The sequence below is a fragment of the Schistocerca cancellata genome, chromosome 9 (genome assembly GCF_023864275.1).
Source record: "Schistocerca cancellata isolate TAMUIC-IGC-003103 chromosome 9, iqSchCanc2.1, whole genome shotgun sequence".
NCBI lineage: Eukaryota > Metazoa > Arthropoda > Insecta > Orthoptera > Acrididae > Schistocerca > Schistocerca cancellata.
In genome coordinates this window covers 401,141,879-401,167,180 of record NC_064634.1, presented here as the reverse complement: position 1 = coordinate 401,167,180, position 25,302 = coordinate 401,141,879, and the positions used below count along the sequence as shown (strand labels likewise).

Below are 25,302 nucleotides of genomic sequence, written 5' to 3'. Positions count from 1 at the left end.
ATTAATGCAGAGCTTTTTACGTCAGTATGACATCTAACCAACTGTCTCCAGAATTAATTGCTACTGTTAAACTGTGTCCAAGAACAGAGTTGAACACCCAGTGGCAGAACATGCAGCTGAGCACAACATGCTCCAGCGTAATGGCTGCTTCACAACCAGGCCAGCTGAATTCTTCCCTCCACCATAAACTTTTCTGTACCATGCAGATAGAGTTAACCTTGCAAGTATCCTTCACTCCCATAACCTTCCTGGCCTTAATCTTCATCAGCCCACTGCCCCACACCCTCCACCCAATAGTCACCACCTCCCAACCCATCTGTATGTTATCTTCATCATGTGCCACACCTCTGCAGTTCTGGTACCTGTGTTTCGCATTCCTGGCCACAGGGTGTATATGCCCTGAGACAACTGGGAAATCCGGGAAACACCCAGCAATTTTTTTTATTGTTTTAGCTTTCAGTGAAATTTTTGTAAATTTGACTGGTAAGAACGAATACTCTAACAAATAATTCTACTTTAGCCCACTACTGCAGAATTGTACTGCAGCAATGAAACATAAACAAGAGAATAACACCAAAAGAAAACTTAAGTTGCAATTTACAGTGACAAAACACAGTGCACACACAAGCTTCTGCAGACAGCAAAATATGTCAAAGGCTTTAGAACAAACAATTTGCAATACTTCATAACAACAAACTGCCTTCAATGTGCCTTTCTCGAGGGTATAGTTTCGATAAGCATGACATCACAACTGTTAACATTTCTAACAGATCATGGAAAATATTGCAAGTGGTGGTTTTGCATTACTTTCAAAGTAAATTTCCTTTTACGTAAGATGAATTAAGTTATGTGTGATGAATCTCCCAAATGATGGAGTGTTAGACTCATTCAAAACTTAACACTGACGACCAGGCACTTAGAAAAATTTCAGGCCCAAAAGACCACTCATTTATGCCATTACTTAAAATTTTTTCAGGCACATTTGTGTTTGATATGTCTTAAAGGATAACACACACTAATAAAGACCAAGGTTAGTTTGTCATATTTATTTTAGTTGTTTCATAGATTACAATGTACACAATAACGGTGACAGAAAGTATAATTATCTTCCAAAAGAAAGTGCAAAAAGAGTTTTTGAGAAATTTCACAAGTAATTGGCTTTTCTGTGGAAAATTAAGTGCTTGACAGAACAAGTCTTCAGCCAGGTAGCTTACAAAATGTTCGGTGCACAGCAATGAAATTCATAATCGTGGTCATCAGAACTACTCAGCTGCTGCAATTTAAGTTATGCTCTTAGGATCCTGCCTATCCACACTTTTTGGCAGAAAACAGCAAAAACATATGGTGATCAGTATTATATGTGATAGCTTAACTTTCCTCGTAGCTATATGTATGCATATTAATTTAAACCATTAACTTTTCTTATTTGTGTTTCCACGCTACTTAATGATGCTATAGGCTGACTACATTACATGTCCTATGCTCTGAGTATCTGCTGTCACTGGCTGGCGAGATCACGTGACATGAGCTATAATTGACTGACAAAAGCACGTCACAATCTAGATTCCAGTGCTTCTGAAGCTACAATGCTGTACTTGATGGAATTTGTGTTTATACTTTTGTAATTTGAAAATATGCAGTGTAGATGTTGCCGCTCACCAAAGATCTTTACAGGACTTATTGCCTTTTGTCTGGGTTTCACTTCCGAAAGTGCTGGGGAGTTCTTGTCACTTAACACAGAAAAAAATGTACTTTGACCTGGTAAAAACTGAATTTTCATCCAGAAAAAGTGTATTTTCACCCAACAAAAAGTGTATTTTTAACTGGAAAATCTGTGAAAAATCCATTCCACCCTCCCTCCCTCACATATACCGCCCCACCTGTAGCCAGCAAATTGCTACCCACCCTAAACCCCTCTTCATACTCACTGTTCTCCTCTATGCACACTACCGTAGCCCAGCTCCGCGCTTTCTATTCATGAGCAGTCTAGCGAGCTTTCTTTCTCTATTGGTCCACCTGTTGTTGAAAACATGTCTGCTATTTAGCATGTAGCCTCCTTTAGGTGTCAAGTATGTACATTCTGCCATATCCATTTGTTTCTCATTAGCCATAATTATGTCTTTTTAATCTCTCTCCACTAATAATTCTCAATATGCAGCTCTCACTCGCTCTGTGTATGAATAGTTCTCACATTGAAAAGTGTTCTCTCTCTCTCTCTCTCTCTCTCTCTCTCTCTCTCTCTCTGCGCCCAAGTCTCAAAAATGGTACCACACACTGATCGTATAATTTCAGAGACTTTTTGAGAACTATTCAATGTACCAAAAGCACTACAAACCTTTTTTACTCTTCTGTCCATCTGGCCACATCTTCAGCTAGGTTAGATGCGTAACTTCAACTCAGGTTTTTGATTTCATCATTAATACATGCTATTTTCCTTTTGCTGTGTTAATTATACATCACAAGGGCTGACTTTTAACATTCCACAAAAACAATAGAAGAATTTTGTTTACTCACATCATTTGTCTTTAAAATACACATAATTTTAATTTTGCAAGCTTCTGAACCAGTTTTGACAATATTGTATTGGAAGTATTCGACAGGTTCTGATGGTGAATAATATTGTTGGCCATGCAGTTTTTATGTGAAATAAAGGGAGACACAATACATCAGATAAATATGAGCAATGACAAAATAAATTCAGTGTTTAGCTGACAAATAATAAATTGATGTGCTGCGTGACCGCTGGCCATGTCACAATGAAAAACAGTTCATGAAAAATCGAATGTACTACTGTCATTGTATTTCGTGTGCTGAAGCTCTTCAGTTGTATTACCTACAGCATCATCTCACCAGCCCCCTCCTTTTTTGTGAATCTTTGTGAAATTTGATACTGACAGAAACACAACCATGACAAAATTTTGCAAACCAAATGTACAGTGTTTTCTGAAGATGACAGATTGCCAAAAGTTAATGCGATTCAAGGCATTGCTGCCAAGATAGGCCTTTTCAGAAATCCTAAAATTCATCCAACATAAACCTTGGCAAGACATTTCAATTTTTTCACAACACTGTTTCTTTAAACACTTACCGTAAACCAATGTGTGTGCGCCAGTTTCTGAGTTACCAAAACTTTTAAAAACTTAAAAGCTGCCCCCTCATGTTTTAGCAGTACTGATATCTATTTTCATCCCTACTCTCAAATTTGCTCCATTATATTATTCCATTCATTGTTTAAGTTTATCTGGACTAAAGGTAAATGCTATTGGCAATATGTAAGTGGTTCAGAAATGTTTTATAAACATGTATTCCTTTGCCAGTTTGAAATTCTGGAAACTGCTGAGAAAAGTCTTGGCAATATGGAACTTGCTGCATTGATGTATATATTATTAAGTATACAAACTATGTGTAATAGAATGTTATTAGCACAGTTTCCGATGAAATTGAGTGAATTGCCTTCTCAAAATCTACGAATTCATACTCACTGCTCCATTCTATAATTTTCTTCATAACTTGCAATATATCCATTGTAATAAATCTACTGTGCTCCTTTGGTTGGTTAAAATCCAGTGTTTTTCTATGCAGTTGGAGTTGACTTTATTGATGATCCTGTACATTACGGAAATAAGCTGATAGACCCATCTATTACTTTATCTTGCCTTTCTTGTGGTTTCAGTTCGGTATAATTCTTCCACAGACATTCTGTAAATAATGTTGCGAGTTCTTTTCATATTACTCCAGGCAGAAGACTTATCATATACATAGGATGGTGTAGCGAGTGTTAATAATGACTGCAAAAAATAATGAACTTTGGTATGAAAGTATCATACATAAGCAGTTACTGACTGACAAGACAGAAATCAATTCATGACCAGTTGAAACACTTAAGTCTCAAGCTTTTGGACTTAAATTTCTAATTTGGTTAATGACTTAATACTTGAAAAATTTCATGTACCTGTATATTTCTGTCATTCACATCACAAAATTAACCATATCTGACAACACAATAATTTATATAAGAAATAGTTACAAAATAGAACATTGCTCAGATACAGCTAGCAGGTATCTCCGCAGACCACCGTCACTAAATTTTAACTGATCAAAAATTTATACTCATTTCATACAGACTTGATTCTCTCTCTCTCTCTCTCTCTCTCTCTCTCTCTCTCTCTCTCTCTCACACACACACACACACACACACACACCTGTAAATTGCATTAGGTTGGCACATTAGTTTCAACACTTCACTTCTAGTTCTTGGATGCTATTTTTGCCCGCAACTCCGTCCTGCAAAAGAAAAGAATGTTCATTATATTTCTCTTTCAAACTGAGGATAACGAAGTAAACTAAGGGAAGGAAAAGTGCTACCTTGGAAGCAAAACAACATATTATAGACAAAGCAAAGATGACATCAAAAGCCTACTAGCACAGCCACAGAGGACAAAGTCTACTAATATCAAACATCGGCCTCAATTTGAGGAAGAACTTTCGAAGAATGTACACTTGGGGCACAGCATTGTATGGAAGTGAATTATGGACTGTGGGTTTTTAGAAGAGAAAAGGATCAAAACGTTTGAAATGTGGTTCTACAGAAGACCACTGAAAATTGGATGGACTAATAAGAAAAAACACTGACAAGAAAAAGGGACAGAATGAGGACGTGTGTTAAGATATCAAGGATTAACTTCGATGGTACTTGAGGGCAATTTAGATGGTGAAAATTGTAAGGCAAGACAGGTATTGAAACATATCCAACATATACTTGAGAACATTACATGCAAGTGCTAATTTGAGACGATGAGATTGACACAGAAGAGGACTTTGTAGCAGTCCACATCAGACCAGTCACAAGATTGTAGGAAAAGAAAAGTAATTCATAACTGGCTGGTTTTCTGTCTTGTAGTGTCATGTTGTAAATAAGCTGACTTAAATTTGTAGAATGTATCTGAAATCTAAGATTACTATCTGCAAAAGCTTTCAGGTAGCACTGTAGTGGAAACCTGACAGGCTAAGTATTGTTTTGGATTGCATACCCCAGTCCATTGTCTTGTTGCACAGCCCACATGCGAGCATAATGTGAACCTGCCCTCGACAGAAGCTGGGTGTGTGTGCCACGTTCCACAACACGGCCTCCACTTAAAACGAGGATTTCATCTGCGTCCATGACTGTAGAGAGTCTGTGTGCAATGCAGATTGAGGTGCGACCACTGGTAGCACGTTTTAAGGCATCAAGGATATTCTGAAACATATTGGCAATTACATTATTGTGCTACAGACATGTAATCAATGTTACTGGAGAAATCATAATATTAAAACTGATGGGTAATATGAAATATAAAAATAATATATTTACACAATATCTACAACAGGCCTCAATCTCTCTCTCTCTCTTTTTACACAAACTTTGTACCGCCTTACTTTATTGCCATGGTACATGTAACCATAAGTCACATGGTTACAAGAAATATGAAATCTAGGCAGCTAAGAGTGATACTGGTCGTTAGAGGATACCCCAAGAAAGATCAAAACAGGATGAGGAAAATAAGGTAATTAGCTCTCTAATCTTCAAACAGTTAGATAAATAAAATATGTACAGAATTTTTTTTAAATGCATGACAATGTGTGTGTGTGTGGGGGGGGGGGGGGGCAGTTTGAGGTCAGTGAGAGTTGCTCCCCCCACATTTGTCCTCTCCACTGAATGTTGAAATACATTAAATTTTATTCCTCCTTCCTTCAGGAAGTGCACGACTTTGCGAGATGCTATCCCACTGTCTGCAAGTATCTGTTGATAGGGAGGTGACAGGTCGATAACTCTTCTCAGGTCATTCAGTAGGGCACACACTGCAAGGAGATGGGCTACTATGAGCAGACTACCAAAGTTACATTGAAGGGAGTCCTCTTGATCCAAATGAAGCTTGTGGATAAATCTGGAGTGGCTAATAAGCAATCAACTTACTATATCCCCACTAGGATAGCTACTTCCTCACAAACAGCCATTGATAATATCTTTATAGAAAAGTCCAATGAACAAAATTATATTACAAAACCAATAGTCAATGGCCTCTCAGACCATGACATGCAGTTCCTTCTGTTAAATGTTAATACTGAACAGGATACAAAATCTGTTAAATCTGAGCTCAAGAGGGTAATCAGTAAGCCAAAAATTGATTATTTTAGGACACTCCTCAGAGACATTCACTGGACTGATGTTTACAGTGCTCATGGCATGAATGAAAAATATAACATTTTTGCTAATAAAGTGCTTACCTTATTTGAACACTGCTTTCCCCCAAAACTTACCAAGGTTAGAGCAAAGTCTACAAAGAAGCCATGGATTACTCGAGGAATAGGGGTATCTTGTAAAACAAAAAGAAAACTGTATCTGTCAATCCGAAACATTTCCAATGTTGATGCTATAGCGCATTATAAGAAATACTGCAAAATATTACAGACTGTAATACGGATGTCAAAGCGAATATATTACAAGGAAAAGATAGTCATATCAGATAACAAAATAAAGACAATATGGGATATAGTGAAGGAGGAGACCGGTAGAACCAGACATGAAGAGGAACAAATAGCATTAAGAGTAAATGATACATTGGTGACAGATGTGTATAGTGTTGCAGAACTTTTTAACAAACATTTTATAACTGTTACTGAAAAGATGGGGTTGTCAGGTTCGGTAGATGCTGCTATGGATTACCTTAGACCAGACATTTCAAGTAACTTCCATAATATGAATTTGACCCTCACTACCCCAACAGAAATAATGTCCATCATAAAAGCTTTAAAATCACAAACATCTAGTGGGTATGATGAAATATCAACAAAGTTAATTAAAGAATGTGATTCTGAGCTAAGTAACATATTAAGCTATTTGTGTAACCAGTCATTTATCAGTGGAATATTTCCTGAATGGCTGAAATATGCTGAAGTTAAGCCACAGTTTAAGAAGGGAGATAAAGAAATAGCATCAAATTTCCGTCCAATTTCACTGTTGCCAGCATTCTCAAAAATTTTCGAAAAAGTAATGTACAGTCGTCTTTATAACCATCTTATCTCCAATAACATACTGTCAAAGTCACAGTTTGGATTTCTAAAAGGTTCTGATATTGAGAAGGCTATCTTCACTTACAGTGAAAATGTGCTTAATTCATTAAACAAAAAAATGCAGGCAACTGGTATATTTTGTGATCTGTCAAAGGCATTTGACTGTGTAAATCACAATATCCTTTTAAGTAAACTAGAATATTATAGTGTAACAGGAAATGCTGCAAAATGGTTCAAATCTTATATCTCTGGCAGGAAACAAAGGGTGTTATTAGGAAAGAGACATGTATCAAGCTATCAGGCATCATCCAACTGGGAACTAATTACATGTGGGGTCCGACAAGGTTCCATTTTGGGGCCCTTACTTTTCCTTGTGTATATCAATGGCCTTTCATCAGTAACATTACCAGATGCCAAGTTTGTTTTGTTTGCCGATGATACAAACATTGCAATAAATAGCAAATCAAGTGTAGTCTTAGAAAGATCAGCCAATAAAATATTTGTGGACATTAATCACTGGTTCCTAGCCAATTCTTTGTCACTAAACTTTGAAAAAACACACTACATGCAGTTCAGTTCAGAACTTGTAAGGGGTATCCCAAGAGTATATGCCTAACATACGATGACAAGAAGATAGAAGAAGTGGACAGTGTTAAATTCTTGGGATTACAGCTTGATAATAAATTCAACTGGGAGGAGCACACCACAGAACTGCTGAAGCGTCTTAACAAATCTCTGTTTGCAATGCGAATTTTGTCAGACATAGGGGATATAAAAATGAAAAAGCTGGCATACTATGCTTACTTTCATTCCATAATGTCATATGGGATTATTTTTTGGGGTAATTCATCAAGCCAAGCTAAAGTTTTCCAGGCACAAAAACGTGCAGTAAAAATTATATGTGGTGTGAACTCAAGAACATCCTGCAGAAGCCTGTTTAAGGAACTAGGGATACTAACTACAGCTTCCCAATATATTTATTCCTTAATGAAATTTGTCATTAAAAATATATCACTTTTTCAAACCAACAGCTCAATTCATGGAATCAATACTAGAAATAAGAATAATCTTCACAAGGATTTAAAGTCACTTAGTCTTGTACAAAAAGGTGTGTATTATTCAGGAGCACACATTTTCAATAACTTGCCAGCAGCCATAAAAAGCTTAACAACCAATGAAATTCAGTTTAAGAGAAGCCTAAAGGATTTATTGGTGGCCAACTCCTTCTACTCCATTGATGAATTTCTTAGTAAAACCAACTGATTTGTATATAAGTACAACATAACTTCTGCACAATTTCAGTGCAGTAATGTGTTCACTGAAAATTTGTGTGTCTGTGTCTGTGTCTGTGTGTGCGCGCGCGCGTGTGTGTGTGTGTGTGTGTGTGTGTGTGTGTGTGTAAGTATAATCTAACTTCTGCACCATTTCAGTGCAGTAATGTGTTCATTGTAAATAAGTATTACAGTAGTTGTATTACATGTTTATTACCTTATAAATAAATAAAAAACTTTTATATTTTAAATTCAGTGCATTAGTATTTGTAAAATGACTTAGTGTTCATTAAAAAATGACGATCATTCCACTTGGGACCTGTGGAATGGTACATTAGCTTATTTGTTTTAGTTGTAAATATTTGTCATGTATTGTTGTTTTTCTGACATGTTCCACATCCTGGAGGACCTCCTCACTACGGATCAATTGGAATGAAAGTAAATCTAATCTAATCTAATCTATGATGGCATCTTTCTGAGAGGTGTGGAGAAAAGTATGCCACACCTGATAGTCCCTCGTGATTGGTCTCTGATGTAGCAGTTGCAATCAGGTCTGTTGCCAGTACTCTGAGTCCAAGTTTATCTCCTGCAGCTGCTAATTTGGCGGCGAGTTCATTTCCTGGAATACCAGGTGGTTAGTGTCCAGATGAATGTTACTATGACATTCCTGTGCTGTGAAGGTTAACTAATAAGTCTTTGATGTCAGCAACCAAAACATTTGTGGGGTATCACAGAGATTTGCCCTGTAAGCAGCTCACAGACACTCTACAAACCAGGAAGATCTTTGTGAAAAGAGTTTTCATCTACTGCAAAGCCCATGACATGGTGACCCAACACCATACTCAGCAGAGAATACTTCTCATGCCCCTTACATTGATGAAACAATAACCAACCCTGTTACTGACTTATCTGTCCGTTTAGAGACCTGTCGAATTTGGGCAGTCACGGAAAACTGAAAGGAACAGACATCAGCATTTTTCTTAGTGCCATAAAAGTAATCCATCTGAATCACTGGACTGTGTACTAGAGATGGGGGATCCGCTCTTGAACTAATTCATAGAGTTCAATCTTTCAAAGGAGTGAACAATCAGTGATTCAGAAAAAAAGAACGGTAGCTCCAAACGTTTCCCACGGCAGAGAGAGAGAGAGAGAGAGAGAGAGAGAGAGAGAGAGAGAGAGAGAGAGAGAGAGAGACGGAGCATATCAGCAGCGCCTCTGCTGGACAGAGCACAGTGCACGCCACACAACACAGCCAGTGCCGGCCTCTGCCCTGCTTCTACCTTGGCTGCCTGCATTGTGCAGTGCCCCATTGGATTTTGTGTTTCACATATGCCGTGCCGTCTCTGTGCGTCGTCTGCCGCGCAGTGTCTGGCGCAGCGTAACTTCGCATCGCACTCTGTCGGCGATCGTTTCAGTCGCACGTCCTGCCCTCTGGGCAGTTGATGCGAGCAACAGGACAGAGAGCCACCTAGCGGATAACATAGGAACTACTTGCAACAACCTGCTCGCAAGAGAACGGACGATTTGTCTCTGAGCGGGTGAGTTCACCGCTCCCCCCACCCTCGGAACTCGCCCGCTCAACGCTCACCCCACTGTCTCGACTCTAGCCAGAGCGTTGAGCAAAGCGACTCAGGTGTCACTGTGGTCTCTGCAGTCTCAGCTCACGCAGTAATACAGCTCGCGGCTCGACCTGCTCGACTCAGCGCCTCTGCATCGGAGTTCGTCCCTACTGGATATTGTTCTTCGTAGTAATACCGCTATGTATATTACATTATTATGTTATGAATATAATAGAGGGAAACATTCCACGCGGGAAAAATATATCTAAAAAGAAAGATGATGAGACTTACCAAACAAAAGCGCTGGCAGGTCGATAGACACACAAACAAACACAAACATACACACAAAATTCTAGCTTTCGCAACCAACGGTTGCCTCATCAGAAGTTAACCTTCTTTCCTGATGAGGCAACCGTTGGTTGCGAAAGCTAGAATTTTGTGTGTATGTTTGTGTTTGTTTGTGTGTCTATCGACCTGCCAGCACTTTTGTTTGGTAAGTCTCATCATCTTTCTTTTTAGATATACATTATTATGTTATGTATACATCAATGGTTTTTATTTTATTTTTATTTGTTTAAACTGATTAGATTAGGTTCCTGATGACTCCTCTTACTATAGGATTTTTATTATGGACACTCGAATTTACGCTTTAATTACGAGCGAACCGATAAACGTATCGCAAAATGTGATACACCAATATTTTCCTTGTTTTATTCTGCGTAAGGCTATATGCAGAACTTTCGTTTTACAGTCAAATTTATAATTTTTTTTTCTTATTCTGGTACGGATTTTGCGATTTTAGGCGTCTTCGGAAGGAAACGTTCACTTTAAAAATATATGGCTTGCGATGTATTTGTATGAGGTTAATGAAATTTTAATACATTATAGCCAAATATATTGTTAATGTAAATCTCAAGTTACAACATTTTCCGATCACCCAAAAAACCACGATAGTGCAAAATAAATCAATAATCAAAAACTTTGTCATGTCGTGGAAATTTCAATAAACAACACAAAATTCTTACTCATTATCTGTGTTACTTCAAAATAGGATCAAATAAGATCAAAATACAGGTATAGTACTGGAATAAACCAAGTTTAAAGGGCAATGTGCCTTCCATTTATTTTCTATTGTAAATGAGTGGTGAGTCATGAAAAAGAGCTAATTCATTTCAGGGAGTGAACAGTTCAGATCCAATCTCTGAAAAGAACAGTTTTGCCCATCTCTACTGTGTACACGTCCCAGGGTGGTGCTGAGACAGAACTCTTGGAACATAGACAAGTTGAGGCAACTAGAGGTCCCTGAAAGACCCTCCAATTGTTCTCCAGCTGGTCCACCCATTTTTGGCTGATTTGTGAACGGTTGGTTATGAAACAGGGTCAAATAACACAATGGGTAGGCATCTGACAGATTGTCACCATCTAGTTTGCCAAGTGTTGCTGGCATCTGACCCTCAGTGGTGGGATACCCACTAGAGGGCTTGTACAGAAAGCTCCAGTTGCCAACTGCACAACACTGTTGTGGACAGGGTCTTCCAAGCTCAGTACTGATAGAGCTATGTAGAGTCGCATAAAAACCGTGCTGTCTGCTCCCCAGGAGAGCTGCTAATACATCTGACGATGTTAAGTTTCCTCGTACAATTTGTCTTGAGCTGGCATATATGTGGTAAGTACTTTAACTTATGTTCAAATAAGGCCTAAAAATCTGATAGTTTCAGAACTTCTAGTAACTGGTTGCCAAGTTTTAAGTTCTGGATGTGGGTGCACAGTTCCGAATCTACAGAAGTGCAAGGCATGAGGTTTCATGAGAGGAAACTGATATCCATAATTCAAGGCCCAGTTATGTACTTTCTTTACAGCCTCCTGCAGATCTGTGGTGTGCAACGATGTAGAGCTGTAATACAGGCAAAGATTGTCCACATACAGTGACAGTAAGACAATGGGTCCCACTGCAGTCACAATACCACTGATGGTGATGGTGATGAGGATTACGCTCAAAACTTGTCCTGAATGATCCCAGTTTCCTGTATGTATTGGCTGCTGAGGGTACAACCTATACAGAACTGAAAGAGTCTGAAGGAAAGGAAATTTTGGATAAAAAAGGTAAGCAACCCCAGAAGCCCTACTCATGCAGAGCAGACACAACATGAAGACACCAGGTGATGTCATAGACCTTTTGCAGATCATAAAACACAGTTATCAAGTGTTGGCGATGCACTTAAGCATTGCATGCTGCAGATTTCAGTTGATCTGTAGTGGACATGAATACCTGAAAGCTACTTTGAGACTGAATGTCCACTAGCTTCCAGGCTCCAACACAGTAGTCTGTTGACCATTCTTTCAAATAATTTACACAACATTCATTAGAGAGAGTGGTCAATAAGTAGACAAATTTTGAGTGTCTTTTCCTGGTTTTAGAATAGGAATAATAATACCATACACCGTTGGAAGAGAAACTCTCCTTCTCGCAAATACAATTGAAAAACTTGAGGACATGTTTTATGCTAAGGTATTTAAAAATCTGAGTATGGATTTTTTTTTTTTTTTTTTTTTTTTTTTTGGGGGGGGGGGGGGGGGGGGGTCCTGGGACTGTGTTGCCACATTCCACTAAGGTGCTGTCGAACTCACATTCACTAAACAATATTGTATGATTCAAGGCCTTGTGCACAGGACAAGTAGTTCCAACTCTGCAAGGCATTTCCTGGTCAGGAAATTAGGATGGTAGTTACTGCATGCAAACACTTTGGCAAAATGTGCTGCAAAACATTCAGTAGTGACTGTGGGATCCTTACAGATCTCACTGTTGAGGGGGATGCCAGTAATGGCAGTAACTACACTACTGTAGACAGTGGGTAGCAGAGTTCAGTCAAAGCTTGAGCCGACAGGGTGTGACCTCTCATAGATGATACAAACTGTTACCAACACTGCCTTTCCAAAGTGACCAACATGGTGCACGTTTCATTGCTTGGTGGTTTGAGAGAGTAATAAGAAAGTGGTCACTATCACAGAGGTCACCATGGACATATCGCCAGATCGAGGGTGAGATGCTTGAGCTGCAGATCATGAGATCTGCTGCTGAGTATGATCTATGGGCTGTACTAAAATGTGTTGCAACTCCAGTGTTAAGTAGGAGGCGTCCACTATGGAAATTAACTGTTCTATTATTTGACTCCTGCCAAATGTGGCTTCATTGCCCCACAGTGAACTGTGTGCACTGAACTCCCCCAGTAGGAGGAAGAGTGGAGGCAACTGTTACACCAGCTTGTGATATGGTATAGATCTGTCCGGGGGTATTTCAATATGTCCGGGGGTATTTAGGTAATAGGTTAGTGACACTTGCTCATTGAAAATGTCAGAGTGAATGAGCTTACAAACTCCTCCAGGTGCCCTCTCCGCATTAACACAATTTTTATAGTTGAATTTGTACTTTTTAACAGTAGCAAATTAGGTTTCTGAGAAATCTGTCTTCTGAAGTGCCGTGCAAACTGCAGAGTAAGTAGCAATTAGTTGACAGATTCGTTAGGTGGTTAAGACTGCAGTTGCTGTCCCATTGAAGGAGCATCAGATTTGGATCTGAAAAACAGCAACAAAGGAAAAATGGGAGTGCAAATTATTTTGTGAATGAGTCATGTTTGACCCATTTGTGTGACTTGCCATCGATATTTATAGACTATCCCTGGGGGAGGAAGGGCCATGGGTGCCAAGTCAGCCAGAACAGCAGAATTTTTCCGCATTGTCCCTGTGTGGTTTTAGTTTCTGTGGGAATACTCCTGTTGGGACTTTTGGCATAGAAAAGGACCATTCTTTTCTACAGCCTGCAGCCTGTGGCTCTATTAGCCATTGTTGGTGGTAGAGTGTCCGTCTAGGAGGGGGGGTGGGACATCTTGCCAGATGTCCTGTTCCCTGACGATGCTGGAGGAGGAGGCATTGATGGGTCAGTTAACACAGGTGCTGTTGGGTTTGGGTGTCAAGGGAACTGATGTCCCTTCCCCCAACTGAAAAGCAAGCAATGACAAGCAGTTATGGCCAGGAGTTGTTGTTTGAGATCATGTTAATCGCACTAAGCGAGGATTTTAACATAAATTTTGAAAGTCTAAGTTTGGTGTCATATCAATTGGAGAAAGTAGATTAAACTTTTTTTAGCATAAGACAGGAAGTCATGATTTATATTCCTGGATTTTCTTCCCCTTTTAAAAACAGTACACATCAGTGAATAAGAGGGGCGAAATTCTGGGCAGGGGGTTGTTTACAAGGACTACACTCATGGGTTGTCCTTACAGACACCAAACAAGTAGCATCTTCAGCACAACGGAATGATATGTCCAAACCTCTGATGTGTAAATATTTTATAAGAGTAGGAAAATAAAGTCTGTCATCTTACCTATACAGCATGACCTACAATTTCTCAGGTGAAACCTTTCCATTGAAGGACAGGATGAAAGCTTGAGTGTCCACCCTACTATCCTTAGATTCTCTCCGAATGTGATGAACAAAATTTACTCCACACCACTCTAGGTTAGCATGCAGTTCCGCACCTCTTTGCAGTTTTAGGTCCCAATGGAAGATGACGCCTTGAATCCTGTTGAACTTGTTATGATGAGAGAAGGTAACTGGTACATCTCCAAGTTTGTCACAGTCCTGAAATCCCTGTGGTTAGTTAAGCATTCAAAGTTTTGATCAACAAAGATCCATTTCTCATTTTCTCTATTGCAGCACATTTACAGACCTATCCTGTCTTTTCAAAGAAAAACAGTGGCTTCATTGTTGCTGCGGAAGATTCTCGGTCAGTTCTGAAGAACACAACAAACTGGACGAACTGTTCATCTCCAGTTCTCTTACGTCAACTCTCATCACTCTCTTGACCAAATATGGAAATGCCATGGAGCTGTAAGCCTCTGCATTAAAATCTTACTTTGTCTGCTGAGATGGCCATGCCAGGACCAGTACAGGTGAGCTGCCCTGGTGCTACTCACCCACATCAGAGGCTCTTCCCATAAAGACCACCCAGCCATGGCAAAGTCTACCTGGCCATAGTAACCATTATGAGTCACGGTACCCCAGATTGGACAGGCACCTACTCCCACATATACATGGGGTGTTATAGCTCAGACATCAGCAGTGCATTTCCCGCATTGTCAGACGGCTACGTCTATGAGGGTACATTATGATTCCCCACATAATGAACTGGATATCACCCCGGATTTCTGGTGTGAACAAATATCCACTCCAACAGCAGGTGCAGAACATCTTGACACATGGTGAGTGGATTGTATACCATGTAAGGTATCCTTCCCCAAATGGCCCACTCTTGTGAGAAATTAAGAAAAGTGAGGTCAAACACTAAAAGAGGACCATAAGTAAAGCAAACGAGGGAAAAGCTGTGAAATGAGCTAAAACTGGTGGGTGTCCTAATAGTAGCCGAGTCGTCAACTTAAAAAGCTTCACAAGGTATAAGATTCGTTTTAGTCACCTCTTACGACAGGCGAGGAATAACTGCTGGTTTATCCTAATCCCCAACGCTATCTTAATGTTTGCCCTCACTTGTTTGATTTATCTGTCACCAGTATTTTAGTTTTGTTTGTCTTTATTTTTAGTTTGTGGTATGCAAGGTATCAGATAAAATTTTTAACTTTTAGTTCATGTTCACCATTATATCATTAGTAAATTTATTTGTTTGCCATTAATTCTGACCTCTTTGGTGCTGCTTCACTGTTTGTATAAATAAATTAAAGGATGGGGGGGGGGGGGAGATATATATATCTCCCCTCATCAGATGTCCCTTCTCATCCTAGGCTCTTTCGTAGTGCCATAAACATCTATTTCTGTAGTTTGGTTTTTGAATATATTGAGAATCAATCTCTTTCTCTCTCCATTTAATTCCAGTTTTACTGTTTTCTAAACAGTATTTTCAAGTCCTCTTTATCACAGCTCTCTAGGTCAATGAACCTGGAATGCATTTTCCTGTTCATCTCGGTAGCTTGCTAAGCTAAGATCATTTTTAGTGCTATTATAGGTTCTCTGTTTCCTTTTCCCTTTTTAAAATCTGAATTGGTTTCTTCTATATGTTAGTTAGCTTTAGCATTACAACTTTCCTTAATGCTGAGTAGAATTTTTGAAGCATGGCTTAGTAATGCCAAGATTCTATAATTTAAACTATCACTGGCACTTCCTTTCTTAGGTATGGAAATTATCATTCCATGCTCATAACACACACACACACACACACACATACACAAATTTTTACAGCTGTTCTTTCATCACATCTCCAGAATTCTTTAATAACTCAGCAGGGATGTTATAAGTTCCCATCACTTTAATTGTTGTTCAAGCTGTTTAAAGCACTGTTGAATTCTAACCTCATAACTGGTGGTCCTATGAATATTTTCCACTTTTTCCATTGGGCTTATGTAATATGAATCCTCTCAGGCATTTCAAGCATGTAGTTCAATGTATCCTTTCCACCTATCTTTTTTATTTTTTTCCAGGTTCAAACAGAATATTACTTTTATGTTTAAATATGTTGTTAAGAGCTCTACATCGAAATGGCAGTGATTTAATTTTTCCGTACATTTTGTCTATGTTTGCTTTGGCTATGTCTTCTTGTACTTCTCTACTTATTTGTCTCATTCTTGCCGTGATGAGGTGTAAATCCGGAGTACCACTTCCTTGGAATAGGATCTAGTGGTATTTCCTATTTCCCTTGTTCACTGAGGAGGCAAGCAGGAAAACAAGCATGCCAATTATTGCCAGTAACACTATTATTATTATTATTATTATTATTATTATTATTATTATTATTATTTCTTTCCTTTCTCAGATGTTATATCTGGTTAAAAATGGAAAGTGACGCGGACCTTGATCAAGCGCGACTTCCTTTTAACTGTACGGTATATGTTACATTGCATTTAGGAACTTTCGGGTAATTGAACGTGTATCAATAATTACAGATTTCAGTAGTTGTATATATACGTTTGGATGTAGCTGTATTGCATTGATGTACTGGTGGATACTGTGTGGTATGACTCCTGCAGTTGATAGTATAATTGGTAAATGTCAACTTTATCCTGATGCCACATGTCCTTGACTTCCTCAGCTAGTTGGATGTATTTTTCAATTTTTTCTCCTGTTTTCTTCTGTATATTTGGTGTATTGGGTTTGGATATTTCAATTAGCTGTGTTAATTTCTTCTTTTTACTGGTGAGTATGATGTCAGGTTTGTTATGTGGTGTTGTTTTATCTGTTATAATGGTTCTGTTCCATTATTATTATTATTATTATTATTAATTATTATTATTACTGTTGTTATCTTCAACCATCAGGTTGGTTAGCAGCAGCTCACCATGCTTTTCTGCCTTCCTCTTGAAAGCTGTATAAATGGTGGAGCAGGTACACCATGGTTTATGTAGTCTAGTCTCAGTTCGACTCTTGTGTTCTTTCCTTCTATTGTCCCTTCAATGATACGTTTTAATGACATCATGATGCCTCAACAGAGACCCTTGTGTCCCTTCTGTGTTGGAAAGCCTTTAAGAGACGTGGCTCCTCTCTCTCCACTGGCTGGGAAACGATCTGTTGGTATACTGTAGATGTAGCCTAAAATTTTTTATGGCAGGTGCTGCCAAGTGAACTTACATTGGATGGGAGATGATTTTTTAATCCTTTATCATCATCAGTTATCTGCTATATTAGCAGGTCCTTTGCCTCTCCATTTTCTGCGATCCATTGCTTCCTTCTTAAGGCTGCTGTATGTTGTACCATCCATCATGTCATCCAGTATCTGGAATCTCTTCCTTCCTCGCTTCCTTTTCCCTTATCATGCATACTTATTTGTTATTTGACACACATTAAGTACATAAATGAACTGGAAAAACTTTACTGACCTATAGAATTTGTTTTATACAAGCAGCAGCATACCCTGCTATAACAGGGAATGGAAGGCACAGAGCGGATTTTACATACTAGAGAATGGAAGGGAAGATGACAATAATTATTTTAGGTGAGGGGCACTCACGATCATGGTCATCAGCACCCTGATGAAAAGTCAGGCTAACGATCTCGTGGGTGGGAACAAAGGCTGTACCACATGCAAAGCACTTTATAAAGCATTAAAGTTGGCTTCCACCCACACCAATTTAGGGATGAGGCCGTTCACAAAATTCACCTCTCGTGTAGCTCTGGGGTCACTATTGGAGAGGATTGTGGCCAGATCTCCATCGAGACTGAGAGCTGCCCTGATATAAGCGTATAACACATGCAAAATATGCTGAACTGAAAGTGGCGCACCACAAACTTCACAATGCGTTGGAACTAGCTGAAAAACATTCCTGTCGGAGCAAAAGAAAGACGAATAAGTTCATCTTTAAAAGAGCAAAGGGAGTGGAGATAGTGACGAGAGAGAGAGAGAGAGAGAGAGAGAGAGAGAGAGAGAGAGAGAGAGAGATAGTAGGAGTAGAGTGTGGACTGTACAAGAGCTTGGGGAAAGAGGGACTTTGGGGCCCCTACCCCCTCGAAGCAGTGAACTTCAGCACAAAAAAATATGCCACTTATTCTCATCCCCTATAACCACAAGTTAAAGTTTCCTGGTATAGAGGTCAAAATCCTGAGCAAACCATCCCCAAAGACACATGTGGAGAGGATACAAAGGTGACTGAAGCGAAAGACAGCGACAATGGAACTGAAAAAGAATGAAACACAATGGCAGTGGGGCAGAGAGACAAAGTGGCAGAGAAAGAGACTGTGGTACGCAAGAGAAAGGGATGAGGACACTGATACTGGGAGAGACAGATAGGAGACAGTGGGGGAGAGAGAGAGACACACACACAGACAAAGGCAGTGAGAGGGAGATGCTGACTATGAAAGCTTTACTACAAAGGAAGACTGGGTAGCAAAATTTGCAATGTTCTGAGCTAAAAACAGTGTGAATGTGTTTTTGGTGAGGAAGATGGAAAGAGGATTGAGGCAGCTAGTTCCCCATTTTTCTGTCAGAGTCTCTTAAAGAGGACCATATTTGCCTTTTTTGTGCTCTAACAGGAACATTTTTTAGCTCATAGTAACTTCTTGATTTTCTCTACATTTTATTGAAGTCACCTCCTCTGTATACACTCTCAGCACTACTCTCTTGTCCTTACATTTTACATATACTCACTCACTCTCTCTCTCTCTCTCTCTCTCTCTCTCTCTGCCCATCTCAAAAAATTGTCACCTGTCTACCGTGTCAAATGTGTTTTTTTTTTTTTTTTTAAGTCAACAAAGGCAATTTCTGTTTCCTGAGCTGCCATTAGTCTTATTTCAAGAATTAATCATAAGCCACGTATTGCTTCTTGTGCTCATATCTCTGGTAAATTAAAGAATATGTTTTCTTCTTCAGCTTGCACTTATCCCCCATACAGCCAACAGTCACAGCCTCAGATACATTTGCAACAAAATCCCCAGAGTAGTTAGTGCTGATCAGAGATCCACACTTAGTGTGTCTGCCCATGACAGTTTTCATGACATACTAGAATGTCATACAAATGAACTGCAAGTAACCATATACATAGATTTTAAATGCATCAGTGTACATGTACTTGTACCCAGGGTGCAAAAGACAGATTCAGAGACAACTTACATTCCATATCTAGGCATAAATGACAAACATTATGTATTTACTGACATACTCGTCTATATGACAAATATGCTCTCCCAAAGACTAGAAAAATGAGAAGGAAACACACATCTTGGCTATCAGATGAGCTTAGACAGCTCATGAATCTCAGACACTAAATATCTGGCATACACATGACAAACCATCCCTGAAAATCAGATTGCTTACAATTAGAAGTGGAAAAGAGGCAATCCATCTGTGAGAAACACTAACCTCAGGCATTAAATGACAATAGACACACATCAGCTATCCTTGAAATAAATTTGTGTGACACCAAGTTGAAAGCAAATTAAAAGCTGCAACTGATCCCATTGTCCCAGTCAAAAAAATAAACCGAAATCTTATGCACATTACAATATTACACATGTTACTGCCAATACCATATGGAAGAAATCATCATGGGTATCTGATCACCATTTACTGGATTCAATGGCATTATATTCTAAATGATTGGGCTTATTACAGATACACTGCTGCTGCCCATAACAACATATACTCAACCACTCTTTGGCTGCAAAGATTTTCCCTGTGGTCTGGAAACTGGTAGTCGTCAAAACACTTTGCAAGACAGATGCTACCACAATATCCTACAACTATCACCCCATTTCTATTCTTCTGGCATTGTCCATTACCTTAGAATATTTAGTCCACAACCAGCTTACCAACTACATAAATACCTAGTACATAAATAACAACCAGGCTTCCATAAGCACTGCACCACATCATCATCTTTAATAAAAGTAACCTATGCCCTGTACAAAGAAGAGGTGCCTATAATATCCTTTTTAGATTTTAGCAAAGCCTCTGACACTTTACTAATACCTTACTCATCACACTGAGTAACCTAAAATTTCCTCCAAGTTCAGTACAATGGTACAGTAGTACCTGACACCACCAACAATGAGTCACATTCATGTCTGGGTACACACAGTTGCAGTGGCAACAGGTAGTACCACACATCCCCCAGGATTCGGTATTAGGTTCAATTATACTCTTCTCAATCCATCCGAAACTCGATTGGTCCTCGTTCGTCATTAGCCCGAAACTTTGGGAATCTCTCCCGTGTTTAATGGAACAAACAAATTTCTCTCCATCAGAAAGAGTCTAGGAGTGGTAATAAGTGAGAATCTAAACTGGGCTGAGCACATAACTACAATGTGCAAAAGGCATCGGCATCTCTTCATGGCCTACAAAAATACGAAGAACCCTTCCCTCTTGACCTGAAAAAAACTGATTTAACTAATTCACAGCCACCTCTCTCTCGGTAGGTTTGTAAAAACCTCAAAATTAAGAAGTTTATTGTCATGAAAACATCTCACATATTTCAACATGACAGCATCTAGATCCTGACCACATAAACACAACTACATTTCTTTGCTCTCAGTCACAGTGTATGAACATAAACTGACTAAGGTGCAGTTGCTCAACTTCAGTATTGTGAGCCACTGTGACTTACTGAAAATTTTACCGCAAAAGTAATTTTCTTTCAACAGTTCTTTTTCAAAGGATGATATAAATTTCAAACTGAGATTGTTCAAGGTTTACATAAAAATTTTATGAGCCATAACAACAAAACTTTATTAAAAGATATGAGGTAGCGCATCATCTTATTTAGCACTTCTAATTTTATTTGCTCCCCAGACATTGAAAGTGGAGTTAAATTACTGTGTACTTACATGTTCAGTGATTGAGTCAAGTGATGATGTGGCTTCATCAAAAACAAGTATTGGGGCACCTTTCAGCACAGCTCTCGCTATGGCTACCCGCTGTTTTTCACCACCTGACAGTTTCAGCCCTCTCTCACCAACCTTTTGAAAACAATTACAGCAAGTTGAAATTAAAATATTTCTTCCAAGTACTCATTATTGTACTATCCAAAATAGAAAAAATGTACCTGTGTGCAATAGCCCTGTGGCCACTGCTGGATGGAATCATGCAAGTCGGCTAATCTTGTTGCTGCGTAAACATCTTCATCTGATTTGTTGAGGTTTCCATAATGAACATTGTACATGATTGTATCATGAAACAACACAGAGTCCTATGAAACATAGTTTACACATTAACTTCTTTTTCTGTGGCATCTATAATTCTAATATACATTATGTCAAATATTGATCGAAAATCCTATTAAGCATAAAACATGTTGATTCTCTAGAAATTGAGGTAACAGAGTTAGCAATGGCAGCCGCTGACTTTATAGTAGAGGCAGTAAGTGTTGGGCAGGCACAAAGAAAAAATGAAACCTTGTAGTTCAGGTAACGGACTAATCAGACGAACATATGTACACTGCTACATTGTCCTGGCACTGTAGCTGGACTGTACTCTCAAGAAGAATGGAAGAATAACCATGTTCTAATTCTTATTTGTGACCAGATCTGCCACGTAATGCCTCCAACTATAAATACATCCATTACTTTCACTCATTCTCTTGTGATTGTTTCACACGCCACATTCCAGGAGGGAGAGGGAGAGGGGCGGGGGGAGGGTTGTTGATGGGATTAATTAGTAAGAAGTATACCTGTGGTACAATAGCAATGGACTTTCGCAGACTGTCCAGATCAACATCACGGATGTCCTGTCCTCCCACCAAAATCTGCCCAGTTTGTGGCTCAAAGAATCTGTAGAGCAACCTTACAATAGAGGACTTCCTGCAAAAAAAAGAAAGAATAATTACATATTTAATACCTACCAAGAAAATTTTACATATTCAAGTGATCTCAACTATATATGTAAATTAGAGCTAACAGGATACATACCCAGTACCAGAACCACCAACAATAGCAACTTTGCTACCAGCAGGAATGGAGAATGAGAGTCCATTGAGAACACTTTTGCCAGGTCCATACGAAAAATGTACATCTCTGAAATCAATAGTTGCTGTTGATGGGGTAAGTGACAACACTGGAGCCCCAGGTTTTGTCTGAAGAAAACAGAAACCACTCTGATACAATTCTGAACTGGCTGTGTAATCTCATCACATATCTCCCTTGTGAATAGATGTTCAGTCAAAATTACATTTGCTGCTCTCCACTGAAAAAACTCACAAAACTTAGGAAAAGCTGGGTCTTTCCTATGAAACATTTAACCACAGTTCTAATCACGCATGTCAAGTAGTAAAAATACTATGAGAATCAGATAATTAGAAGAATTAAACATACTCAAAAATTATCAAATTAAAGGATGATATGATGTTCCATTCAAACAAAACAAAATTCAGTACTTCCTACTGAAATACCAAAACTGTAGGAAACAGTGTGTCTCTAAAAGAACCTCAAAGCACATTACTATGCTGATTAGATAAGTGAATCTAGTAATGTTAGTGAAACAGCCTGAACTGTAGTATATTAATACAAGGAATGCCAGCCTGCAGTAATATAGCACAGCACTAAGGGGAAAGGAAGTGTTGCCATGTGAGCCAAATACAATATGTGAGACTTTTATAGAAAAATATGATTCCTGAAGGGTAAAGGAGCATAAGCCAATTTCTGTAGTTTTGACTTTAAACAATATTCGTAATACTCGCGGACTGCTTCATTTGTGGAAGAATCTTTCCAGTCCTTCACCTGCCCATAGGTGATTAATGCAGTGCTAAAAACACGAGCTATATCAAGCACTGTCTGGAGCAGGACTGCCCTCTTTCTTCCACAAACTAAGGACTGTCAGGTACTTTGAACACAGTTTCAAATCAAAACTGCAGAAATTAGACTTCTACCCTTTCACCTTTCAGGTTCACTATTTAGTAAGACAAGCAGGGGAAAATTTAGCAATAAACTCATCTAAATTGAGGAATTCCTTTTGCCTGTGGAGTGTTACAGAACATGTCCTGAAAATTATTTCAAAGCTTGTTAAACTATCCATTGGCTTGGATAACATTTCATCTAGGTTACTTGAAGAATAAAAAGTGAATTAATAACAAAAACAAAGGATTAATGTCCAACATTTTCTTGACAATAAGGATTTTAAAAGGCTGAGCACATACTCTGCTTGGGGATGGAAATCGGCTGTGTCCTTTCCAAATAAACCATCCCAGCATTAACCTTATGAAACTGAGAAATCGCAGAAACTCTAAATCTGGATGGCCAGACAGTAAGATGCAGTCCTCCCATATATCAGTCCCCTGTGTTACCAATGCTCCACCTCACCTCACTCATTATGGCTGTGTGTGGCCAGCATCTATGTGATGACTGTTACAAAACTACACTTTCTTGTAAAGGTTACTTCCACCTCTGTATAAAACTCCTGTTTCACAGTTTCAATAAGCTTTCATTCAAAATACCTTGGATAAAATAGAATCTTGTGCTCCAAGGAGATACAGTACAAAATTATTAATGGGTTTATAAAACTACTTTACCTTGTGTTTCTATTGTCTATGTTAAACAGCTGATCCCACTACATTACAGCATTTCAGAAACCTTCCATTGCATATCCAGCACACACTTAAACAAAAGGACCCACAATACAATACAAAAGGGAAAGGACACACTCAAATAGTAATTCAAGACGTAATTTGCTGTCACACACTGTGTACTGAATATACATTGTAATTTTGCTGAAGCTGAACCTTTTTACACAATTCAATTTGAAAAGGTTTGTTCGTGCATTTTGAAGATGATCTGTAACTCACTATGTGATATAGTATTTACTAATACTACTTTCTGTCTTCAGAGATCCAGCTTTTCATGTCTTTTGCATGTTTTGTCTGTATCCTGTCATTATCAGTACAATTCACAATTAATTATTTGAGATGTATTCACAATAACAATAAGGTATCTGAAAACCCACTATATAAAGAGGTGACCAGAAATGAAGCATGCCAGGGTTTTTACTGTAAAAGTGCCATGAAATAGATCATATGGACATTCCTAGGAGGAGATACTACAATAATTTATTTTAGCAATGTTTTGAGAATTATGCTCTACCCATGGAAAAAGACTAAAACAATGGAAACTAACAGGAATGTGTTACCGAAGTGTGACTAAATACCAGGAATGATGTAGAGGGCAAATAAACATCACTAATCTTGCTCATTGAAAACTTTAACCTTGCATAGCTTGAGGTAAAATGTCTGACTAAGATAGCTTACATTGTTTGCTGTAAAAGGATGAGAGGTATGGAGCGTTTATTCGAACACAGAGTACAGTCAGTATTTATAACTATGTTTAAACATTATATGTAAATAAACAACAAGAGTGACAACTAAGTGCGAATTTTATTCCATAACTGCAAAGCCATACATTTTCAGAGAAAAAGCGGATCTGCTATTGTCCAGTAGCAGAATTAAACTAGAAGGAAAGCAAGTTTTCAAGATGCAGCGATTGTAAATTGTAATAAAAATTTGGTACAAGTCAATAGCTTGTGGGAGTAAGGAAAGACTGAATGAATGGCCACTGCCAAACTGTTACAAGAACAAAGTTTACCAGCAGGAAACTGATGAGTGCAATGTGCTCAATTTCGATGGCTCCTTCACAACCTGCACCATCTAATTCCTTCCTCCCAGTACCAGCTTCTCTGAATTTCACAGGCAGATGTTGTCCTTGCAACACATTCTTTATTCCCATAATCCTCTCAGTCTCAATCTCCACTAGCCCCCTACCCCACCTCCATCCTGCCCCAGGAGCCGAACTTCACACTGACTTCCACACCACGCCCTCTTCTTCACAGTCTCTATTTCCTCTGTTCTGGTACGCCCTCTCAATCCATTCCTCCACACCATCATCGTGTGCAGCATGAACTCACTGGTGCCAGTGTCCATGTCCTATTTCTATCCTTTGCACACACACAT

At 38.8% G+C, this 25,302-nt stretch overlaps 1 protein-coding gene across 2 annotated transcripts in view; it reads right to left on the bottom strand.

The window, feature by feature from the left end:
• Positions 1–3,934: 3,934 nt before the first annotated feature.
• LOC126100284 (iron-sulfur clusters transporter ABCB7, mitochondrial) overlaps positions 3,935–25,302 on the bottom strand; it is an 85,381-nt gene continuing 64,013 nt past the window's right edge. For both annotated transcript variants that reach the window (XM_049910884.1, XM_049910885.1), the window contains exons 9-14: positions 22,277–22,440; positions 22,039–22,168; positions 21,415–21,558; positions 21,197–21,328; positions 5,031–5,236; positions 3,935–4,284 (exon numbers count right to left, since the gene is read on the bottom strand). In XM_049910884.1, the coding sequence (XP_049766841.1) occupies positions 4,248–4,284; positions 5,031–5,236; positions 21,197–21,328; positions 21,415–21,558; positions 22,039–22,168; positions 22,277–22,440 (813 nt within the window). In that variant the 3' untranslated portion in view covers positions 3,935–4,247. The remainder of the gene's footprint in view (positions 4,285–5,030; positions 5,237–21,196; positions 21,329–21,414; positions 21,559–22,038; positions 22,169–22,276; positions 22,441–25,302) is intronic.